The sequence below is a fragment of the Chelonoidis abingdonii genome, chromosome 10 (genome assembly GCF_003597395.2).
Source record: "Chelonoidis abingdonii isolate Lonesome George chromosome 10, CheloAbing_2.0, whole genome shotgun sequence".
NCBI classification, from domain to species: domain Eukaryota; kingdom Metazoa; phylum Chordata; order Testudines; family Testudinidae; genus Chelonoidis; species Chelonoidis abingdonii.
Window position 1 is genome coordinate 2,318,892 of NC_133778.1, and position 25,156 is coordinate 2,344,047.

Below are 25,156 nucleotides of genomic sequence, written 5' to 3' on the forward strand. Positions count from 1 at the left end.
GATTTCAGCCGGAATACACAGTTCAGGTTGGGGTTTTCCCCCAGACAAGGGGATTTAGCAAATTTAAAGCTGAAAGAGCCTTACAGAAATAGAAAATAAGCAACAAATATTAGTCTTTCATATGCCACTATTACATTATAGGGTAGTTTATTCTGACTTAAATGTTGCCAGAGTCACTGAGGTCATTGTTCTTAACAGGAACAGTCTCAGCCTAACAAGCCACAAATTCCAGTTCCCTTTAATTATTTTGCATTAGCCCTTTTGCCTCCAATGCTCCCTCCTTTCATGAGCTTGCAGAAAAGTGATCCTTCCCCCAACCTGCACAGGTAGGTTCTTATAGAAACAGCAGAGGGCACGGGCAGAGAGGCAGCTGTAGACACTGCCTAAAGGCAGCAGGCTGCTACTTCCAATAGCCACAGTATGAAGAGAGCTGCATCCACTGAGAACATGGAGGCGGGGCAAAGGGGGTTCTAGAAAGAATCATGGATTCTCAGGAGTCAAGAGAAGAAAAGAAGGAATTACCAACACACACCTCAGAAGAACAAGAATATTGTTGGGGTGCCCAGCATCTGAGTGCACTGATCTGCGAGCTCAGTGCTCCCTCCCACTACAGTCCGTGGAGCCCCCAGACACTCTGCTACAGTGGTTCTCAACTTATCACACGTTATTGGCTGCATATGCGTCCCACAATGTGTTACCTGGGCCACAGCACCGGCTGGCTGCCCCGAACCCTGGACTTTGCGGGGCCGGGCAGCTGCGCAGGCCCCAACCCAACTGTGCTGGGGCAGTCTGGTCCACTCTGCACCAGGCAGGCGGGAACCTCTCGGACCCCAGCACACAAGCCTGCCTTCATCACACAGCTGAGCTGGTTTGCAGCTTTGAGCTAATCGGGCAGCATGCAGTCCACACGCCGCTGGGTTGAGAACTGCTGCACTACTGCTACTTTCCCAACAGCTCTGGGCTCTCTCATCGGTAAAGACGTTAACCTGGGTAATCACCACCAGATCTAGGCACCTGAGCTAGCTTAGTCCAGGTGTAAGCATTCCCACACAGCCATATTGTGCCCTCAGAGTTTCTACACTTCCCTATGCAGCTCTGGGGACATAGCCCAGGGCTCTTTGTGCAAAGAAGCTTTAGGGTTCTTTCCAAGGCAGTTGTGGGAGAATCTCTCTGTACCTTGCAAAGAGTTGTGGGAAGGCATGGGAGAATTATCTACACTTGAATGATCTTGCCTGCATCCTCACAGCAAAATTGGTGGATTCCTGCCAGAGTTGAAGTGGAACCTAGGCTCTAATGCGCAGACTCTGTCAAGTAAATTAGCCTGGGCTTAAAACACCTCCAAAACTTGGTTTTTCCTGCGTGGATGGTGGGGTGGAGGACGACTAGTTAAAACCCAGATTCAGCTTGCAGTAAAGAAAGACCCCCTGGGTACGTCTCCACTGCAATTAAACACCCGCGGCTGGCCTGGGTCAGCTGACTCACGCTTGTGGGGCTCGGGCTATAGCACTGTTTAACCGCAGTGTAGATGTTCAGGCTCGGGCTGGAGTCTGCGACCCTCCCCCTTCACTCAAACCACGACCGAGCTCTCTGGGCACAACCAGAAATAACCATCCATGAACAGATTTCTATGAAAATTTTTTCTTCTGCAGTAGCTTTTTCAACTGTAGCCTAGAATGCCTCCGTTAAATTCAGCTTTAGTGCCTTTCCAATGAAGCCTGTGGAAATTAAGGGTAAATTTGGCTACATATATTTTATTGTGTTCTAATCCAAATAGTTGGGAGAGATTTCCAGATTTGCAAGATGATCTTTAGCACCACCGATAAAACACTGTCATTGTCTCTACTGGGATGTCCGTATTTATGGTTAGTACACTATATGTTGTTTGAGGATATCAGTATTGCTGGGTGTTTCCTAACAGATTAGTTGTTTCCTAAAATGGAAGATTTATGCACAAGGGTGTGTTCCTAAAACAAGAAGTTATTGTTCTAAGGTTCCTGAGCTGTTTGCATGAACAACACAGTGGGCTGTGACTTTCTATTATAAGCCTTATTTTAAAACACACCTTTCTCCACAAAATTCCTCCATACAAATCTGTTCTGCATTAAATTTCTCCTCTGTGGTTGTGACACTAAGCACCCCTGTATTCACACTTCACACACTATTGTAATAATAATATGCCTTTTGAGGTATCACTTTGTATCATGTATGTACATGTCGGGTATAAAGAAATATGGACACATGCAGGAATGTTAACTAAAATATTTTTAAGCCAGGTATGTAAGGTAAGTTGTTAAACAGGTCGATCCTAAAATATGGGCTTGGCGACATTTGCAAGTTAGAGCGCATTAAAGCAGTCCCGGGAGCCCTAACTCACGACCCGTCCACACTGGCAAGGCACTTAGAGCACCCGGACTCTGCAGCTGGAGCACTCCTGGTCATCCACCTCCATGAGAAGCATAACACTTGCTGCACCTCGGCTAAAATGCCCCAGCGTCAGTGTGAACAAGGTGTTGCATTACAGCCCTGTGATCGGCCTCCGGAAACGTCCCATAATCCCCTTAAGTCAAGTGGCCACTCTTCCCATTGTTTTGGAATCGGCTGCAGGAATGTGGATATGCCCTTTCAAAGCTCTGGGACAAAGCAACCATTAGTGTGGAAAGTTGCTTGCTGTGAGTGTGGGAGAGAGAGGTGGGGGGAGGGAGGTCTGCTGCTGACTGAACTTACAAGACAGCATGCTGACATACTCTCAGCCCTCCAAAAACCCACTCCTTCTCCCCCCACATACACACAACACACTCCTTGTCCACTCCATCTCACCCCCCCCCAATTTGAAAAACACGCTGCAGCCTCTTGCATGCTAGGATAGCTACCACAATGAACTGTTCTCTGTGGCACTGCAAGAGCTGCTAATGCACACAGGCGTGGCCACTCGAATCTGACAGTGTGGACACACTGCAGCGCTTTCCCCACTGCGCTCTCTGAGGGCTGGTTTAACTCACAGCTTTCTACATCTGCAAGTGTAGCCATGCCCAAAGGAATGTGCATTTTCCTCAATTATACATATAAGCAGCAAACAGGAATCAAGCTAATGAGGGATGGAGGCAAACCTCACACTAGTAAGTGGCATCTACACCTAACAGGAGAGAGAAGCTTGGTCTCAAAGAATTCATTTCAACGGTTTACTGATCTATAAAGATAGGGGGCTGAACCTCAAGTGGTAAGCAACTGAATCAACTAATTGCATACAACATTACTGTAATGTAAGCGTACAGAGTGAGGTTTTCTTTCAAAGATAATGCCACACTGGTGATTCATATCACTGTGAAATGTATATATTAACACTACAGAAGGAATTATGGATACTCAATATTATGTTTTAAAGCATGTGGCTGAAGAAAGGAAAGAACAGTTCCCACCCAGACAGGAGGGAATGTCACAGCTATGTAAATTAAGCTAGGTGTGACCAGAAACAATGGAAGCTGCATTTACATGGAGATCAGCAGGGGGATAGGACACTCACAGGAAGAGAAAAGCACCCTGAGTATTATCATGCCTCTTGAAACAATGGAACTTTTGGTGATATAAAGAAGGACAGAAGCCATCGTTGGCATCCATCACTAGACAGATACAAGAAAATACAGCTCTTACAAGCTGAGAACGATGGGACCTTCAACTCTCACTATATATTAAAAACAGTAAGGCACTGATTCAAAGAGAGCCATTTAAGTATACAGAGCAGTGTTTCTCAAACTTGGGGTCCTGACCAAAAAGGAGATTGCAAGCCTACTGTGGGAGGGTCACAGCACTGCAACGCTTATTCTTGTGCTGCCTTCAGAGGTGGGCGGCCAGAGAGTGGCTGCTGCTGGCCAGACACTCAGCTCTGAAGGCAGTACTGCCACCAGCAGCAGCAGAGAAGTAAGGGCAGCATATTGAACAGCTGCCAGGGTCTAAGATGGATGCCCTATCCCCCTCAAACCTGAAGAGTTACTCATTGCTGTGGGTGAAACATACACAGTACGTTTTTCCCCACCCAAAGCTTCTCAGACACACACACGTGCACCAGAATACATTCCGTGCCTCCCCGTTTCAGAGCCTCTGGTCTAGTACACAGTCACTTTGGAGTGTGACCTGCATGCATGGGAACTATGATAGCAAAACATTGTGAGGCACTCAGTGTTACAGGTAAGAGGTGACAACTCTGCACTGGTCTGGACTGAACCCTATAATGTGACAGTAGTCTCTTGCAACAGGTGATTTTGTTTTTAACTAAATCCAACATGAACCAGACAAGACATTTGAAACATACAAGGTAAGACAGACAAGGATTTTTCACTTTCTGAAAAATGTTTAACTGTTCTGAAACATCACCCCAGAAACAAACTCCAAACGGCCTTATCTACCTGTACTTGACAAAAACAACCATGCAAAAACAACTGATTTTGAGAAAGGTTTTATGCTTCGTTTGAGTCATTTCTACAGACTTCTGAATCTTTCAGTAGCCCATGAGCTCCCCATTGAAGCTTCTAAGGACCATTTTCAGCTGGTATGAAATACTCCTGCATGGCTCAAGAAGCTGCCTCACTTCTCATAGACTCAATCTTTAAAACCAGAAGGGACCATCAAGATCATCTAGTCTAACCGCCTGCACATTGCAGGCCATGGAACCTCACCCACCCACTCCTGTAATAGATCCCTAACCTCTGGCTGAGTTACTGAAGTACTCAAATCATGATTTAAAGACTTCAAGTGACAGAGGATCCACTATTTACATTAGTTTAAACCTCCAAGTGACCCATGCTCCATAGGAAGGCGAAAACCCCTCAGGGTCTGTGCCAATCTGACCCAGGGGAAAATTCCTTCTCGAACCAAAACATGGCAATTGGTTAGACCCTGAGCATGTGGGCAAAACCCACCAGAGACGCATCTGGGAAAGAATTATCTGTAGTAACTCAGAGCCCTCCCCATCTAATGTCCCATCACTGGGCGCTGGAGATCTTTGCTGCTAGCAGTCACAGATTGCCTACAATGAGCTTGTACGCAGTCTCATCTTACCATCCCCTCCATAAACTTATCAAGCTCAGTCTTGACACCAGTTAGGTTTTTTCCCCCTCACTGCTCCCCTTGGAAGGCTGTTCCAGAACTTCAATCCTCTGATGGTTAGAAACCATCTAATTTCAAGACTAAACCTTCAGATGTCCAGTTTATAGCCATTTATTCTTGTGTCCACATTGGTGCTTAACTTAAATAACTCCTCCCCTCCCTAGTATTTATCCTTCTGATGTATTTACAGAGAGCAATCATATCTCCCCTCAGCCTTCGTTTAGTTAAGCTAAAAAAACCAAGCTCTTTAAGTCTCCTCCAATAAGGCAGGTTTTCCAGTCCTCCGATCATCCTAGCAGCTCTTCTCTGCACCTGTTCCAGTTTGAATTCATCTCTCTTAGACACAATATTCCAGATGAAGTCTGACCAGTGCCTTGTATAATGATGCTAACGCTTCCCTGTCTCTACTGGTACTACTGCGCCTGATGCATCCTAGCACTGCCTTAGCCTTTTTCACAGCTGAATCACACTGGCAGCGCATAGTCATCCTGAGATCAACCAATACATTCAAGTCTTTCTCCTCCTCTATCCCTTCCAACTGATAAATCTCCATCTTATAGAAAAAATTCTTGCTGTTAGCTCAACTTCTGAGTTGAAGCATCTCAATAACTCCACTAGGGGCAGGGAAGGCAGGCACCAGATGCAGCATGGTCAAGTCCACCGAGCAGAGAGCTGGGAGCCAGGAACACCTGAGCTTTATTCCTATCTGTGCGAGAGTGTAGATTTAATAATATTGTATTGTATCTTTCTCCTGCCTGCTGATCACCAAGTTAGCTCTGCATCCTAATCTGCCCTCTTTCCCTTGCAGTTTTACTCAAGGACTATTTCCATAGCAACAGATTATGATTTAATGAAAGAACAAAAAATTATAGTATCACTGAATCCAGACAAGACTAAGGTGATAACCACAGGAGAACTACACCCTATATACACTCAGATGTTGTGATAAGAAGTGTGAAAGGAAACGTAGAAGAACATCACACCACAGATTAAGAGGCTTAGGTAACCATTAAAAAGATTGTAGAAATAACTTTGTTTTATCTGTTAAAAATACCTTTAAACAGCATCACAAGATGGTTTGCCCTTTAAATGGCATTGGGCCTAGCCCTAATCAGCTATCTCCTAGCTGGTGTTATGTGGCCAGAGATCAGGTAATAGCTTGAAGATCACCTGGTCCTCATTAAAGGTAGCAAGAGACAATTAGGGGGAGAGTTGCAAGGAGCAGGAGTGCTTCTGCAGATATTCCTGAATCAGGGAAAAGAACATAATTGATAGGAGGAACTTGTGTTCAACAACTTTAATGTTAAAGAAATAAAACCGAAGAAAAGGGACTGGAATTCTGCAGCTAGAGAGTTCCTTGGTGCACAGGTTAGTAGCATGGCCCACTGGCTAAGTGACACCTTCAGACATTAAGGATTCAGACTTACTGCCTTTCCATCTGTTTACATGGCCACCATATTCCTCAGACAGTGTTACAAATTACATTTCCTTTTTGCAGATAAGGACTTACATCTTTTGTGGATATAGCCTTGTTGAAACATCGCCTCCATGAACACAAAGTCGCTGTAGACGGAGCGTTCCATCACTACACCTTGTCCTATGATTACAAACAGGTTCTAATCATGAACGGCTCAATAAAACTATGCGGCAACAACATCTCAAGTCATCTCTATTAGATAATAAGCAACAGTCAGGCTCTCACAGCTACATACTCTTCTCTGGGCAAGCTAACGTACCAAAAGAGTAGAGATTTCACCCCTCAACATAATATCAGGCATACGTTATCAATATCAAATGAACACACATCTCTAGCACTACTGAACGTACCAATTGATCAATTCTATACAGGTTTTTATAGCACACCTATCACCATAATATCCAAATACCTTCCAATGATGCAATAAGCAACACATCATGAGGAGATCCCATCTGAAATGTAGTTTGTCAATGTGAAGGCAAGGATATTATTGTTCCCCCTTATAGGAAAGATACACTCAGATACCTACAGTGAGGGCTACCCTAGAAATACATGGAACAAACATAGCAGGCGCAAGATGGCTGAGTTAATGCTGCTGCTGGAACCTTAAAGTATAGTTAGGGTACAAAAGTGGCTATGGAAATAGTAACTTCTTACCTAACCAATCTGTTCCTCTCATTTGCTTACTTTACAATGATTACAATAAGATTGTTAATTTTTATCCCTGTTAACGAGGCAAATCTGACACAGCTATAGAAAAGAGAGAGAGATTTTTTTTTCTGGCTTACACATCAGCACAGAATCTGTAATCTTGGTGATGTGTGAGCCAGAAACACCACAGCTTAACTTTCAGGTTCCAGGTCAAGCTTGCAGGACTGAATGTTAGAAAAACCACTTTCCCGCCCCTTAAGCTTCCAGATCAATTCTGCTTAGACACAGAGTGGCCACAGGTATGGACCCTTACAAGGCAATGTGCATTTTTATCCTGAAAGATGACTGTACAATTTGAGTTATGTATTTTTGGACTTTGATTTTAACTGTGCCACCTTAATGATTATATTCAAAAAGCCACACTAACAGGTCTAAGTGCAGTTCCCTTTGGAAAATTCCGCCAAGCCGACTTGACAGATTACCAACCTGACTCTGCTCTCCCCCTGAAAGAGCTAATGAAGCTCACCATCACAGCATGATGCCTTTTAGACAGGCATAATAAAAAATAGCACTGTTTACATTCAGAATGTTTTCTTAACAATCAAACTGTTACTTCGTTTTTTAATAATTCACATGGTTTCTTATTTTTAAACACTACTTTATAAAAAGGACTATTCAAAAACTAATGGAATAAAGAGATTTTATATTTTAAAATATAGCTATGGGGGGCAGTCAAACTGTTAAAGGCAGTTTAATCATTTTAGCAACTCTAGAATCCAAATTCACCAATTAATTTAGAAACAAAAAACTTAACCTGTAGACAAGAGGAGCTCCAGTGCGTCGGAATACTGCAAAACACGGTTACTGTACAACCAGGCTTGTAGGCGATATGAATTTCCATCAGGACATTTAGGATCATTGTAAAATTTCTCTAGACTACAATGGCCATTAAATTTCTCATCCAATAGCGTTCCATCTCCTGTAACCCTGTCCAAATAATGCACATCTGCTTCTGGGAAATATTGCATACCTGAGACAAAGAGGAATCAAGATCATAAAGTTGTTTACTTTGGTTTAAACTGGACATTTCCCATTCATTTTAGTTATTTTTAAAACTGTAGTTTAAAGTGAAGTTATTTTATTTACAGATTTATAACTCATCTCCACAAGCTATAAGTAAAATATTACTACACAACGTTCTCCAATGAATTTCGTCATGCCATTATGATTAGAGATGCACAATCAAGTTAAAAACAATATCTTTCAGTTTTTAGTTCCTTCTTCAAAATGGCCTCTAAACTGTTGTTCTGAGCAGCTGGTTCCCTGTCCATCCTTCTTATAACCCCAATCTATTGCTGAGAGAACATCCTTACTGCAGTGTAACCTCAGACAACCTACTGAGAAAACTTCCACTGACTTCCTTAGGACCAGGATTTCTTCCATCAACACCCCTACAATTGCCCACACATTTGGAAAACGTGACATTCAGAAATCTCAGTTTGCCATATATTTGGTATTCTCACTGCCAGTCAAACCACTATATTAACTGCAGCAGCAAAGAACTATTCAAGCTACCCCAAACCACTGATACTTGATGAATCAATGCCTTTGCTTGTACAAGGATTGCAATGTGTTATGTTCCATAAAATATTAGAGGACAGAAAAAGAGTCAGCCATACCTAGCTTTTCTGCTATTTGTTGTGCAAGTTTGCCCTTCCCAGAAGATAAGTTGCCATCCACAGTAAAGATTTTGCTGTATTTATTGAACTTTTTAGTAGATCTCTCTCCCAGCATATAAGCCAACCAGCCATACCGCAACTTCTGCTGAGCGCTCACGTGAATATTTGCCTGCAAGAAAACACAACAACCAAGCTAATGTATTCAAGTTGTTGATTTTAACATAATATTTATATTAATATAATCAGGTCTCAGAGGCCCCAATCAGGATCAATGCCTATATTAGTGTGTATAGCACCTAACACAATTAAAGGCCTTGGAGCGTTTAGGATCTGATCTTGTAATCAGAACCATGAGAGTACAACCATCTACCCTGCAGACCTGACTGTGGAATCAGGATCTATTAAATGATTAAATTTGTTTAACTGTAGCGTAATCCAGGAAGTGAAGAAAATACTATCTAATAGAAATCATGAGTGATTTAAAGTGAGTGAACATGTTACCACAAAACACAACTTGGCTAGAAGAAAAGGATTGATATCTCTCGTCTAAAAAGTGCCAAAGATCTTTAATGACTTATTTTAAGGGACAATTTATTTACTATTAATTTTATACATATCTACATCCACTACTCAGGCCAGAAGAGACTATCCTGATCATCTTGTCGAATCTTCTGCTTACCAGACCATAGAACCTCACACAGTAATTTCTGCATCTGTTGAGCATAGCATATATTTCAGAAAGACATACAGATTGTTTTAAAGATTTCAAGCAATGGAGAAACCACCACATCCTTATGTAAGCTCTTCTAATAGTTAATTGCCTTCACTGTTAAACATTTGTTCCCAATTTCTACTCCAAAATTGTCAAGCTCCAACTTCCAACCATTGGATCTCCTTATGTGCCTTTTTCTGCTAGGATTAAAGGACCATCTATTACCAAAAATTGCTTCTCCGTGTTGATACCTGCAGACAATGATCAAGTCACCTCTTAACCTTTCTTTGGATAAACTAAATAGATTGAGTTTCTTTAGTCTCTCATTGTAAGGCAGGTTTTCAGATCTCTAATGATTCTTGGAGTTCTTGTCTGAACTCATTCCAATTTTTCCAGTTCCCATTTGAAGTGTGGACATCAAGACTGGACACAGCATTCTAGTAATGCTCTCATTGGTATTACATACAGAGTCCATGAGTATCCACTTTATATTCATGGACCATTTCTGCAGATAGCAGTGCGGATGCGAATACAAGTTTTGTATCCACGCAGGGCTCTGATTGTAAGAGTCGGGCGGGCAGCTATGAGGAACTGCAGCACAGATCCTCCACCTGCCCTGGGCGGGAGTCTGGGGCACAGGGACACTGGGCGAGGGGCTGCTCGGGCCCCCTGCCCAAGGCAGATGGAGGGTCTGCCGCGGCTCTGCCCAGCTGCCCATCCAGCTCTTATCGTGGCCAGGCTGTGGCTCTGAGCCACCGCCCAGGCCAGGTCTGGGAGAACCATGCTGGCAGCTGTGGGGAGCATGGGTCTCTCCACTTGCCCTGAGCGGGAGGCTGGGACACTGCCTGTGGGCTGCGCAGGCCCCCCAGGGCAGGTGGAAGCTCTGCCGTGGCTCCCCACAGCTGCCAGCGTGGCTCTCCCAGACCCGCCTCCGGTCGGGGGCGGGGGGGGGGGGAATGGCTGGGAGCCGCAGCCTGGCCACAATTAAGAGCTGGGTGGGCAGCCGGGGGAAGCCTGAGTCTCTCCACCTGCCCTCGGTGGGGGGACTGAAAAGCCCCTGGGCAGTTCCACACGTCTCCCGCTCCCAGGCCAGCATGAAGCCCAGCCATGGAGCTGTTGTGGACCCTTCACCTGCCCGCGGTGCGGTGGGGAGGGGGACCTGAGGGCAATCCCCAGCCATGTTTCTGCCCCCCAGGATCCCCACCCAGCCGAGGGCAGATGGAGGGTTCGTGACTCCACACTGGCTTCCTAGAGCTGCCTGCAGCTCTCACCGACCGGACTCCAGCAAGGTGATGCGTGGGAGCCTCAGCCCGGCCCCCAGTGTAGAGCCCTGCAAATCCATGGATATCCGCAAATAATTTTCGCAGATAGCAGATTGGCTGCGGATACACATTTGTGTATCCACTCAGGGCTCTAGTAATATCACCTCCATATTCCCACTATTCCCCTGTTTACACATCAAAGGATCATCTTTACCCTGAGCTATAGCACTTCACTGGGAACTCTTGTTCAATTCGTTATCTACCATGATCCATAAGTACCTTTCAGAATCAATGCATTCCAGGATACAGTACCCTTTATCTTGTAATTGTGACCTACACTTTTTGTTTCTAGAGGTGCAACACTTCATATGGCTGTTCTAAAACATGTATTCTTCAACCGAGCCCTTTTCCAATGAATCTAGATTACTCTGTATAACTGACACAGTCCCTATCATTGTTTACCACTCAACCAATAAAAAAGAACATCTGCAAACTTTACCAACAATGATTTTAAATTTCTCCCAGGCCACTAAAAAAAGCTATTGAACAGAATCAGGAGGACCTGCTAAAAATACTCATATTGGATGATGATTCCTCACATACAATTACTTTGTAATTTGTCAGTTAACCAGTTTCTATCCAGTCCATATAATATAGCTACATTGCTATGCTAGTGCTATGTAAGCGATCATATTCTGTGCAACACCATGTCCACGTTCAGAAATTTACAATTAGACTGAAGGGATCAACCCACACAGTCTCATAATGTTCTGCTTGTCCCACACTGAGCTTAGTAAAAGATCACGAGTTTTCTCATCATCATCATCAAGATTGTGTATTTAGACTGGTAAAAATGAACAATATGTTTGCAAGACTGAGATCTTAAATGTAGAGTTCAGGCTAGTCTCTAAGGATAAAGACAATAAATAGTGCTTTGCTACTCTACAGAACCTCCACCCAAGGCTTTCTAAGCACCTTCCAAACATGAGTGAATCAAGCCTCAAGCCTTGGGAACAGTACCACAGTAGTGTATCGGGGCTCTATTTTACAGATAAAAAACTGGGTTGGAGTGGTGAAATGACTTGTGAAAAGAAATCTGTGTCAGAGCAAAGAGCAGAATGCTGATTCTCTGACCCCCAGCCTGGTGCCTTAACAACAAAATCATTCTTCCTGTCCATGTAACATGTAGCCAAATTCTTAGAAAACACAAGGAATGTCTTCAGATTTGTAATGAATTCCAGCTTAGAATATGAATTAAGTTCATCTAGACGTGTGTGCGCATATTTTATCTATATCTATATAATGCGGGTGCCAAACATGAATTTTATAGAGAATCCTTGTGTCACTTTTTTCACTCTGGTCTGAACCCTTGCAAAAGGTTGAGTTGCCTCACGTCTGTGGTATCCAGTCACTCGTGACAGCAAGATGTCATACCGATCCTGTACCCTTCCCTACTAAACACAGCCTGAGGTAACATCTGAAGGACGCAAGACGTCACAGAATTACAGAACTAGTCCCGCCTCCTGTAGATCACAGATCACCGCCACGACCCAGCCCCGCACATTAAACCCAGCCGCCAAAATGAGACCGAAGTATTAGCGCCACAAAAGACCAGACTGTTACGTGCCACAGGAGGGGCCAAGCTGCACCAGCGCCAGAGCCCCCCCCCCCCATGGCAGGAACCCGCCAGGGTCAGTGCCCGTGAGCCCTGGGGCGCGGGGACCTGTCAGACCCTGAGCACCGGGCTGGGCCCGGGCCGCCAGGCGCTGCGGAGCTAACGAGGGGCCCGCCCCGCCCTCGCGGCCCGGATACGCCGCGAGCCCCCGCCCCGCCTCACACTCGCCGGGCGCCGAGCCCCGGGCGGCCCCGAGCGGCCGCAGCCGCCGGGCGGGCGAGTCTCGCCAGGCGCAAGGACATCGCGGACCCAGCAGAGCAGCTGGACGACGCTCTTCTGCTGCGACCAACGCGACGCCAGCAGCGGAAGGACCCACAGGCGGGGACCTAACCGGCTGCGGCGCGGAGATGACGTAAGAAGACCCGCTGCATAGGTGGCTCTGGCGAGCGCCTGAGTGGAGATGGCGAGTTATGGGCGAGGCGCCTGCTCCCAGTCCCTCCTCCGCCACGGGGAGTGTCTCGTTCCGCCGGGCGTGGGGAGCTCCGGGCCCTGTTGCGCCCCCATGGGCCGGGCCGGAACCTGGCCCCTCCCTGCGGGCTGGAAAGGTGGGCCAGGCCCCAGGAGACCCACGTTCAAGTCCCTGCTCTGCCACAGACTCCCCCTGAGACCTTGGCCAAAGCACCGGGCTCTCTGTGCCTCCGTTTCCCCAAGTGCCCCATGGGGACAGCGGCACTGCTGCCCTGCCTCGTGGCTGGGGGGGAGTCAAGAGCAGAGCAGGCTCAGCGGCTACACTGATGGGGGGGAGGGGTAAAGTACCTGTGGGACAGGCTGTAATAATCACCATGCAGTCCCTGTGTCAGGGGTAGGCAACCTATGGCACGCGTGCCAAAGGCCGCACGCAAGCTGATTTTCAGTGGCGCTCACGCTGCCTGGGTCCTAGCCACCAGTTCCGCACAGAACAAAGGGCAGACAAAGGACCTAGCATGTCTTCTCAGAGGTTACTTTCTAAGGTCACTATCCTGCAATCAGCTCCATAGGGGAGTGCACCTCGTTCCCACCCAGATTCTGTCTGAAATCAGTGGTGCTCTGCATGAGTACAGGAGTCTGCCTGCTGTAGGGGTCATGTGAGGGCAGCGCAGCTGCTGTGCGTAGGGGGCCCCGTCCGGTCGGTGTGGCCGCCGGTCTGTGCATGTTGCTTGTCGCCGTCTCCTCTTTCTCTTGCCCTCAGCGCCGTCCAGTCTCGCCGCCCCGCCTCACTGCATCCTCCTCAGCCGGAGCCACCACCCTTGATGTGAATTGGGGCTGGGCGGGGAGAAGATGTCGCCATCCAAGTCCCACAAGTTTGCGATCCTGGGCTACCGGAGCATGGGGAAATCTTCATTGACTATTCAGTTTGTGGAAGGCCAGTTTATTGATTCATATGATCCAACCATAGAAAACACTTTTACAAAACTGATCACAGTAAATGGGCAAGAATATCATCTTCAGCTAGTAGACACAGCTGGCCAAGATGAATATTCCATATTTCCTCAGACGTACTCCATAGACATTAATGGCTACATTCTCATTTATTCAGTCACATCAATAAAAAGTTTTGAAGTGATTAAAGTTATCCATGGCAAGTTATTGGATATGATGGGAAAAGTCGAAATACCCATTGCTCTAGGCAGCTGTAACCAATGTTAATTCCCAAACTATTTCCACTGTTTAACACTTAAAGTGCAGACATGCTACTCCAAACAACACAGACACCTTGTATACAGTATTAAAGAAAAATAAAGCTATGGCAATCACCATAGGTTAGTTATTCAAGTCTGACACCATACTTAACAATTCAACTCACTGGGTTTTGGTTTTTTGGTGTGACAAGTTACACAAGGATTGCCAGACAGTAAAAAGAAATGAGTCAGGTTATCTGTCAGAGGTAGGTCCAGTCAACACAAGACAGAGCTACATGCCCATTTCTTTATCATTACTGTCCATTCCTGTTTCGGTGGCAAGTTTCTGTGTAGTGTGATGCCACTTTGTGATTCCACAAACAGTGGGAACTCAGTCAAATTACAAAGGATGAATATAAACAAATAACACAAGTATATAGGGACAAAATTAGAAAAGCTAAGGCACAAAATGAGATCAAACTACCTAGGGACATAAAAGGAAACAAGAAAACATTCTACAAATACATTAGAAGCAAGAGGAAGACCAAGGACAGAGTAGGCCCGTTACTCAATGAGAGGGGAAAGACAATAACAGAAAATGTGGAAATGGCAGAGGTGCTTAATTCTTTGTTTCGGTTTTCAGCAAGAAGGTTGGTGGCAATTGGACGTCTAACATAGTGAATGCCAGTGAAAATGAGGTAGGATCAGAGTCCAAAATAAGGAAAGAACAAGTCAAAAGTGACTTAGACAAGTTAGATGTCTTAAAATCACCAGGGCCTGATGAAATGCACCGTAGAATACTCAAGGAGCTAACTGAGGAGATATCTGAGCCACTAGCAGTTATCTTTGAAAAGTCATGGAAGCTGGGAGACATTCCAGAAGACTGGAAAAGGGCAAATATAGTATTCATCTATAAAAAGGGAAATAAGGACAACCCGGGGAATTACAGACCAGTCAGCTTAACTTCTGTACCCGGAAAGATCATGGAGCAATAATTAAGCAATCAATTTGCAAACATTTAGAAGATAATAATGTGATAACAGTCGCCATGGATTTGTCAAAAACAAATCGTGTCAAACCAACCTGATAGCTTTCTTTGACAAGGTAACAAGCCTTGTGGATGGGGGGAAGCGGTAGGTGTGGTATATCTTGACTTTAGTAAGGCTTTTGATACAGGTCTTGCATGACTTTCTCATAAACAAACTAGGGAAATGCAACCTAGATGGAGCTACTGTAAGGTGGGTGCATAACTGATTGGGAAATTGTTCCCAGAGAGTAGTTATCAGCGGTTCACAGTCAGGCTGGAAGGACATAACAAGTGGGGTCCCCCAGGGATCAGTTCTGGGTCCGGTTCTGTTCAATATCTTCATCAGTGATTTAGATAATGGCATACAGAGTACACTTAGAAAGTTTGTGGACGATACCAAGCTGGGAGGGGTTGCAAGTGCATTGGAGGATAGGATTATAATTCAAAATGATCTGGACAAGCCAGAGAAATGGTCTGAAGTAAATAGAATGAAATTCAATAAGGACAAATGTAAAGTACTCCTCTTAGGAAGGAACAATCAGTTGCACACATACAGAATGGGAAATGATTACCTAGGAAGGAACACTGCGGAAAGGGACCTGGGGGTCATACTGGATCACAAGCTAAATATTAGTCAACAGTGTAACGCCGTTGCAAAAAAAGCAAACATCATTCTGAGCTGTATTAGCAGGAGTATTGTAAGCAAGACACAAGAAGTAATTCTGCTCTACTCCACGCTGATTAGGCCTCAACTGAAGAATTGTGTCCAGTTCTGGGTGCCACATTTCAGGAAAGATGTGGACAAATTGGAGAAAGTCAGAGAAGAGTGACAAAAACTATTAAAGCCTCCAAAAAACATGACTATGAGGAGAGATTGAAAAAATTGGATTTTGTTTAGTTGCGGAAGAAGAGAAGACTGAGACGGGGACATGATAACAGTTTTCAAGTACAATAAAAGGTTGTACAAGTTAGGAGGAGCGCGGGAAATTGTATCTTCTTCAACTTAAGGATAGGACAAGGAGCATGGCCTTAAATTGCAGCAAGAGCAGTTTATGTTTGGACATTAGGAAAAACTTCCTAACTTTCAGAGTGGTTAAACACTGGAAATAATATTCCTATGGGGGTGGTGGATTCTCCATCATTGGGGCGATTTTAAAAGCAGGTGTGGACAAACACCTGTCAGGATGGTCGTAGATCATTTGGTCCCCAACCTTTTTGTGGCCAGTAGCACATTCATGTTTTCAGAAGAGTGTGGCGGGTGCCAACAATTTTTCAAGGCTTATTTTGTATTTGTACATTAAATAATACGAAAAACATCATATTTAATATAATATAATATATGAATCCAGAGAGAAGAGAGAAGCCAGAATGAAGCTGCGAGGACAGAGAACACTGGCGCCTGCAGCCCCAGAGTTCTCTGTCCCCGGCAGGCGTGGGGATGTGGCTCTTCTCTGGCTTACGCCACAGCCCGACACCTGCCAGGGACCAAGAACACCGGCATCCACAGCCCGCAGCCCTGGACTTCTCTGTCCCTGGCAGGCGCAGGGCCATGGCTTGTCTCCCCTGCTGGGCACTAGGCAGGCCCCACGCCTGCTGGGAACAGAGAACACCGTGTTCGCAACCTGAGTTCTCTGTCCCTATCAGGTGCCGGGCCACGGCTTCTCTCCCCTGCTGGGCACTAGGCAGGTGCACATAAATGCCCCAGCGGGCGCCACAGCGCTCACGGGCACTACGTTGGGGACCACTGGTCTAGATAATACTTTAGTCCTGCCTTGAGTGCAGGGGACTGAACTAGATGACCTTTCAAGGTCCCTTCCAGTCCTATGATTCTATCTTTGCCATATATCTCCTATCTCCTAGGATTAGGCCCTTTCTGCTCCCCCCTGCCCCCTGTAGCCGGAGGAGCTGGCTTTTCTCCCTTCGCCCATCCCCCCTTGCCCAGAAGAGCTGGCTTGTCCCCCGCAGCAGGAGGACCTGGTTCTCCCCAGACCTAGGAACTGCCATCCCCTGGCCCAGCCCTGGAGGAGCTCGCTCGCCCCAGAGGAGTTCTGTGCCCCCACTGATGGGTGGGGCCTGTGGCCCTGCTTGCCCCGCTTGCGCATGCCCTGTCTGCATTCACACTTGCCAGAGTCCTTTTTTGTCTTTAGAGGCATGAACAGCTGTGAACTATCCAGGAAAGGACGGGACATTACAGAGCACATGGTTTGGGGAAAATTTGAGATTGGGACTGTGTTGGGCTCACCTTGCTGGTTCTAACCAAGGCTGGTGGAAGCCAGAGTGGGGCTGTGGACAGGCTGCTGGGGTCAGAGCTGCTGAACCAGGGCCGTCTAAGTCCACAGACACTTCAGGGTGTGACTTGCATGTTTGCAGACTGGTTGGGAGCATCCCAGGTTGGGAGCTACAGCAGCAAAGCATCATGAGGCACTCGGGTTTGCAGGGCAAGTGGTGACACAACCCTTCATTGGTCTGGATTGTCCTCCAAACCCTCTCACGTGCTCTGAAAGTGGAACTAAATGGGAACTCAGGGGGAGGGGGGAGTTTATAAATAAGAGGAGTTGGAACCAGATGACAGGGCTGAGCAGTGTGAGGAGCACAAGGGGCTGTTGTAACTATTATAGTCCAGTGACTTTGCCCGTTTTGTTGGATTTTGAGTTTCTCCCCAACTTAGAAATACCTATACTTGCAAGTGTTGCTGTATAATGGAGCTTCAGGAAGAGAAGTTATAATGATATAATATTATGTATATAGTACTATCTCCTGGACACCGGGCTTTGCATGAACTGGTCTATCAGAGATAATGTTTGCAGTGTTGACATAGCCACATTGGTCCCAGAATATGAGAGACAAAGTAGGTGAGGTAGTATCTTTTACTGGATCAACTTCTTTTGGGCCTCCCCTACCTTGTCTCTATCAGAGATAATGTAAATCATGGTAATATTATGTACTGTATAATCCTTCTAATTTCCCCATCACTTTAGTATCCAAGAACTGGCTCTACGGCCTATTGACTTTAACTGCTTTAGAGACGTTAGTTTTCTGGAAACTCAGATCTTTCACTGTAGATTAACTGTTTGTTCCTGTTTAGTCTTCTGTGATGTGATGTACGCTAACACGGAGCATGTTGTGTCTGTCATGTCTCTTTACATTAGCCCACATGTGATGAGATGTGAAGGATGCAGTCACTGTGCTGCTGCCGCTTCCCATCGCCAGGGATTAGCTGGATGGTCTGGAAAGATCAAAGAAATGTCACATGTTAGGGGCTGTGAAAATCGCTATTATCCATGAAGAGATTAGCTAGGAATACCATGGGACCTTCAGAACAATTAGGGTCCAGTTCAGACAGTGTACTGCACCAGTGCAGGTGGTGTCAAGATCTCCAAATCTTTACTTTCCTCAAGTTCCTGCCTGTTTTCCAGCTGTTTAAAGCACCTCTTTGTAGTCAGGAATTTGCTCCCGCTCCTAGTATAAACTTTTCTCCCCCAACACCCTGGTCTTTGAGGGGAAGGATAGCTCAGTGATTTGAGCATTAGCTTGCTAAACTCAGCATTGTAAGCTCAATCCTTGAGGGGGCAATTTAGGGATCTGGGGCAAAAATCTGCCAGGGATGGTACTTAGTCCTGCTGTGAAGGCAGAGGACTGGACTCAGTAACCTTCCAGTCCTACACTTCTATGATTCATCATTTTGAGTCATGCTTACCATTAAACAGGTGCAAGTTCCATCTGCAGTAGGAATTATATGAATAGATCTAAGGGCAGTGTGTGGTCCCAGTTTTGTAAGCACTGTTTTTTGTGCCTTTTGAGTATTTTCTTTCAGATGAGCTGTAAAACTGAGGTCTTCAGCATTTGTGTCAACTAACAATTCCATGTCACTTCCACAAAAGGAGTGATCTGCCCAGATTCCAGTTAGTGTAAATACATTCTTTCTACCTGAACTGTCCTACATATATAACGAGATACAATATTATTTTCCAGGTCTAATCTCTTGCATGGGGTTGCTAGGTGTGGGTAAAAAGCTGCCACCTTGCTGCCAGGTGGTGAGGATTCTTTCATTTCTTTGTATGTATTGAACAAAATCTTACCCACCACTTCACGAGTGTGTTGGTGAATCGTGCCCTCTGCAGCAATAGGCAGAACTAGAAAACACTGCTCAAGTGAGCAGTAGTTTTAAATGACCAGTAGGTTGAAGGATGAGACAGTGCCCCACCTGGTGCCCCCCAACCTTCAAGGGACATGCTTTGCTGTCTTGGGATGTCAAGTACTAGCTACAGTTGGGCAGGAAATGGTTTTCCTATCTTGTGAGAATTTGCAAGATTATGGAAAATGTTCCCATCTTGAATCAGGACTGTAACAGGGTGGCTTGCCCGAGGGGCTGGAGAGCCTGGGGCTAAGCCAACCCTGATTAAAGGATGAGCCCCACCTGAGAGGTATCTGGTCATTCCTGGAGCTAGGTTTAAGTGCTGGTTTAAGATGGGCAGTGAGGATGTGGGTGGGGGGAGGAATCCACCTACTGCAGGATAATATTTAGTTTTTTCATCCATAGATCTGAAAGCCAGGTCATTTTCTCCATTTCACGAGGGGCGGAACTGAGGTGGGAATTGACTTGAATGACCACATAGCAGTGTAATAGTAGAACTCAGACTAGACCAGAGGTGGGCAAACTACAGCCTGTGGGCCACATACAGTCTGCGGGACTGTCCTGCCCAGCCCCAAGCTCCTGGCCCAGGAGGCTAGCCCCCGGCATCTCCCCTGCTGTCCCCGCTTCCCCGCAGTCTCAGCTTGCTCGCTCTACCGCCGGCGCAATGCTCTGGGCTGTGGGGCTGTGAGCTGTTGGGGCACTGCAGCTGCAGAGCTCAGCCTGACCCAGTCTCTTTGCTGCGTGGTGGCTGCAGTGATGGTGTGGCTGGCTTCAGCTGGGCAGGACAGCTGTAGTGCCACCAGCCACCAGTGATCCAGGTAGTGCGGTAAGGGGGCAGGGAGCAGGGGGGGTTGGATAAAGGGCAGGGGATTTTGGGGTGGTGGTCAGGGGCCCAGGGTGTGGATAGGGTTTGGGAGGAAACAGGGAGTTGAATGGGGGTAGGAGTCTCGAGGGGCAGTCAAGAAGGAGGGGGGGTTGGATAGGGTGGCAGGGGCAGTCAGGGAAAGGGGTTCTGGGGGCAGTCGGGACAGGGAGAAGGGATGGTTGGATGGGGCAGGGTCCCAGGGGGGCCGTCAGGAATGAGAGGAGGGGTTGGATGATGTGGCGGGGGTCGGGGGCAGTCAGGGGACAGGGGTCCCAGAGGGACTGTCAGAGAACAGAGGGCTTGGATGGGGCAGGAGTCCTGGGGGGGAGGGCACATAGGAGGTGGGGGCTAGGCCCTGACCCCCTCCCCATACAATTTACGAAACCCGATGCAGCCCTCAGGCCAAAAAGTTTGCCCGCCCCAGGACTAGATCCTTAAATTTCTTATCTGCTAGTCTATCACTACAGCCACTCAACCACACTACCTTAACAGAGCTCACTTTTGTGAGGGACGGAGTTCATCTATACTTGCAAAGAGCTGCATTTGCTGGGCTTCTCTAACAAAGTTCTCCAGTAAATCTTTTTTGAGCTCAGATTGGGAGATGGTGGGGACAGGGCCACAAATGTTGTCAGAATAGTTTACAAAAACTGTCTTAGATTGTCTTTAGTTAAGACTATAGCCCAAACATGTGTAATAAACGAGCCCTTGCTGTAAAAGAGGGGAAGGAACATGTTAGTCTGATCCCCATGGGGCTTGCTACTCAAACAGTAGAGGCAATAAAACCAAAAGAGCCACCTCCCACACGGGAAGGCTGGGAAACGTGGTGGGCTAAAATACGAAATGTGTGGGCTACAGACTCTTTAGATACAGGAGAAGTGCAGACGTCACTTATAGTATAAGGAGACACCCCTCAGTATATTAAGCAGTATCTGATACCTCAGGAAGCAAAACAATCACTGAAACAGGTCATAGAAGAACTGGAAAAGTGAAAACTAATCCGGAGATGCTCAGCACCTAATGCAGCCCCCATTTCGCTTGTAAAAAAGCCAGATGGAACATGGAAATTAACTATCAAGGTTAAATAAAACCACTAAGAGCCTCCCCCCCCCCCCATTCTAGGTGCTTATCTTGAGCTGCTGGAGGTAGTGTCCCTCAAAATGAAGTGGTTTACTGTACTTAATGTGGCAAATGTTTTTTGAAGCTTACCTTTAACCTCGGAATCCCAGTATCGAATGGCTTTTGTATTCCAGAGTACTGAATATTGCTGGAATGTTCTGCCAATGGGGTACTGCGATGCCCCCACAATATTCATATTGCTGTAAGGAATATGTTGGGAAAGGAAGGATTGTTGCAAATGGGTAAAGTAGTTCAGTGTGGCAATAAGACCTTGATAGTAAGCAAAACAGAAGAGGAGCATGCAGGGTTACTGTGTTGCTGCCAAGCATACGCTTGAAACTTAACCCTTCTAAATTCCAGATCAAACAGAGAGAGGTGCAGTATCTTGGAAACAGGGTCAGTGCAGGGGGAAGATCAGTAGATAAGGAGAGAGAGAAGTGTATTGTAAATGTTCCAGTGCCAGTGGATACTAAATTCTTGCAGTCTCTTTTGGATCTCACTAATTTTTGCTGAGAATTTATGATGGGATATGCAGAAGAAGCAGGACCCTTGTATGAGGTACTTAAAAGACCACACTGGACCTGGACAGAAGAAGCAACTTGTTTACGGGAAAGCTTAAAAAGAATGTTAATGGAAGCGCCTACTTTGGCTGACCCTAACAATGAGTTCCCCTTTGTGTTGTATCCTGGTGTTAAAAATTTCTGCATTGTCAGCTTGATCACTCAGGATACTGGTGCTAGGGAAAGACCTGTTGCGTACTATAGCAGAGTGTTAACAGCTCCAGAAAGCAAACTGGGAATCTGTGAGAAAAACTGCCCTTGCTGCCTACTGGGTGCTGCAAATGTCACAGGCAATTATTGGAGCAGGTAAATTAATTGTTAAAAGTCATCATGCTCTGGAACAATTAGTAAGTCAGGAAAACTTATCTAAGGGCATGTGAAAGTGCATAAGGCTATACAATGGGTCTTTGCTCCCAACACAAAAAATGCTCAATTGGTTACCCAAAAAGAGCCTGAAATATCTGGGGACTAACTTTAACGGGTCAGATACATCTCTGTGAGCCCTGTCTTTAAGGCAACCCTGGTTAAACAGGTAATTGGGGAAAAAATCTGGTTTGTGAATGGTAGCTCCTATTATAAAGAAGGAAAGCAAAAATAATTATTGGTACTGATTTAGACTATGTTTGCAAGGGCACAACCATTTAGCTTCCATGTTGAGTAGTATAAGGGCCCTACCGTCAATTAAACATTAACCCCACCCCTTGGCCCTGTAAGAAAATGTATTTTAACTAAAAGAAAACAAAATTAGCCAAAAGCAGCCCAGTTATGCAGACAACCTAATCCCCCAACCCAAGATCACAAAAGAGAATGTTAGGGGAGGGGTACCTAAAACCCTTAAATATCTATTAATTCAGAATTATGGTGATCGAATCAACCTGCTAACTACAGACTTTTGAAGTCTGTTTGTAACCAAAAATTAGGATGGTATAAAGCCTCTGTTTTTTGGAGACTGTCCTCTTTCAACAGAAATTATGTTGAATTGAATTGCTGTTGGACTGCAAAAGGAGGTATGCTCCCTGCTTTTAACTCTGAAAATATATATTATATAATGTCACTCTTTGGCCATGCTGTCATTAGTAAATAATGGTACCTATCTTTATTGCAGTGTGATCTGCTTAGCATGGAACCAGTAACTTTAAGTTGCATTTCACCACCAGGTTAAGGTAAAAACCAAACCAAAAATAAAAACAAAAACAAAAACAAAAACAAAAAACATTTTTTAACCAGAGTTGTGCTTAATACTGTTAAATTAAAAACAAAACAAAACAAAAAACCTTCAGGTATTACACAGGTTGCATAGGGATTTGGGGGTAACCCATAGGCCCAAACACACATGGTGGGGGGAACAGAGCAACCACATGCCAGCAGCCCTTTATCGTGTGGTGGAAACTAACTTTCTGCAATTTTTTTTAAAGCATCCGTGTGTGTTTTTAATAGCTGTAATGTTTAAAATGTGAGTCAAGGGCTGTTCAAGATATACAGCAAGTTTTTTTTTTTTAAAGTATATTGCTATGGGGTTTTATGGCTACAAACTGCTGATAGTATTTTGTTGCAAACGTGGTTATAAACTGCTGGGGTTTTATGGCTGCAAATGGATGGTATGGTGTTTTTTAAATCAACATAGTGTTTTTCTGTGCAAAATGGTTTTTAAAAGTTGTTTTTTAAAACCAGTTTGGTTTTTATTCTGCAAAAAAAAAGAGATTTTTTTTTTTAAATGGGGTGGTTTGTCTTCTTAAAAGAGTTGGCTTTAATGTTTAAATTGTTAGTGATTCAGGGGCCTAGGCTAGAGATAAGTGTGTGTTTAAAAATTATTTTGTTGCAAAATGTTGGTTTGGTGTTTTAAACTGCTCTGTGTGTGTGAGAGAGAGAGTTTGTGCCAAACATATGTGCTTTTTTAAAAGTATATTGCTATTTTTTTTTCAAGTATATTGCTGCAAACTGTTGGTTTGGAGGGTTTCTGTGCAAAATGTGTTTTTAAATAGATTTTTAAAGCTGGTTTTTAAAGCAGTTTGGTTTTTATTCTGAAAAATGAGATGTGTTTTTCAAAATGTTTGTGGGGATTTTTTATTTATTTTTTTAAGTCGTAGAAATGAAGCAAAACCTGTGTTTGTTGTACAGCCTGAAATGGATTATTTTGTTTAAAGATCTGACTTTTTAAATAGAATAACAGGCTAATGAGTATTTTATTTTTAAGTTTACAAGACTGTTTTATGTGTTTTAAAATAAGGTTGTCTGCTCCACAGTACGGTCACAACATGAGGGACCTTTAGATGAGAGGAAAAACATGCTCAAAAGAAAATGGAAAGAGACTACTGAAAAGGAAAACTCACCAGCATCAGTGACTGATGGCTGGATGAAGCCCAGTAAATATATTTTGCTTATTGGTTTGTTTGTTTTATGGGGTTGTGTATTTTAAGTAAATACATAGGTGTGAGGGAGAAAGATGGTAAAGTTAAGTTTTTTGTAACATGTTTTTGTCCCCCTAAACAGGCATGGGCAGCTATCCTGCAATGCTGTAGTTGGAGCTACAGGGACACCTCCACCAGAACCGCCAAAGAATCAGGAATCTGCTTTGAGGCCTTTAACAACACCAACACAAAACAGCACAAGAGTGCAGATGAAGCATCAGGGCAGTCCAAACTTCATATATGTCAAACCCAAGGACAAAACAAAAGACCCTGGTAAAAACCAACCACGCAAACACAACTCCGGTTTCTCAGCGGCCACCTCCATACCAAGCCCTGAGAAAACTGTGAGCGAAAATGCCCACGTTCACAAACCTGGAACACACGCTCTAAGGGTTGTGAATAAAAACCAAGGACTGACAAACCATTCTCCCAACACCATGAGCTCATCAGAGCTCCCCCATATTCTAGTACTTGGGGAAAGTATGATGCTTCATTCAGAAACTGATGGATGCTGTATGCTCGGGGGTTCTAAAACAGTAGTTCTCAAACTTTTGTACTGGTGATCCCTTTCACATAGCAAACCTCTGAGTGTGACCCCTTCTTATAAATTAAAAACATTTTAAAATATATTTAACACCATTATAACTGCTGGATTCTAAGCGGAGCTTGGGGTGGAGGCTGACAGCTTGCGACTCCCCATGTAATAATCCCCTGACCGCTTGAGGGGTCCCGACCCCCATTTTGAGAACCCCTGTTCTAAAAGAACAGTATTCTAAAAGAATTTGGGCAAAATATGACGCTTTGTTCAGAATATTGGTGAACGCTGTATCCTCAGGGGTTCTAAAAGAAAGGAGGGCTGGAAACTACATCAAAAATGTAAAAGCTCTTGCA

General features: G+C 45.1%; 1 protein-coding gene and 1 long non-coding RNA gene across 3 annotated transcripts in view; one reads left to right on the forward strand and one right to left on the reverse strand.

Moving 5' to 3' along the window:
• The window catches only part of NDUFA10 (NADH:ubiquinone oxidoreductase subunit A10), a 57,591-nt gene extending 44,763 nt beyond the window's left edge, over positions 1 to 12,828 (reverse strand). Inside the window, exons 1-5 of one of the 2 annotated variants that reach the window (XM_075069868.1) lie at positions 12,719 to 12,828; position 12,614; positions 8,908 to 9,076; positions 8,043 to 8,258; positions 6,611 to 6,697 (exon numbers count right to left, since the gene is read on the reverse strand). In XM_075069868.1, the coding sequence (XP_074925969.1) occupies positions 6,611 to 6,697; positions 8,043 to 8,258; positions 8,908 to 9,076; position 12,614; positions 12,719 to 12,798 (553 nt within the window). In that variant the 5' untranslated portion in view covers positions 12,799 to 12,828. Of the gene's footprint in view, positions 1 to 6,610; positions 6,698 to 8,042; positions 8,259 to 8,907; positions 9,215 to 12,613; positions 12,615 to 12,718 lie in introns of those variants that run through there. The other variant, XM_075069867.1, reaches the window with a different exon arrangement.
• A 14-nt stretch (positions 12,829 to 12,842) lies between these two features.
• LOC142047377 (uncharacterized) lies at positions 12,843 to 24,899 on the forward strand. The gene is made up of 3 exons (XR_012656610.1): positions 12,843 to 12,908; positions 24,101 to 24,220; positions 24,348 to 24,899. It is a non-coding gene; the product is annotated as an uncharacterized LOC142047377 (long non-coding RNA).
• Positions 24,900 to 25,156: the final 257 nt, after the last annotated feature.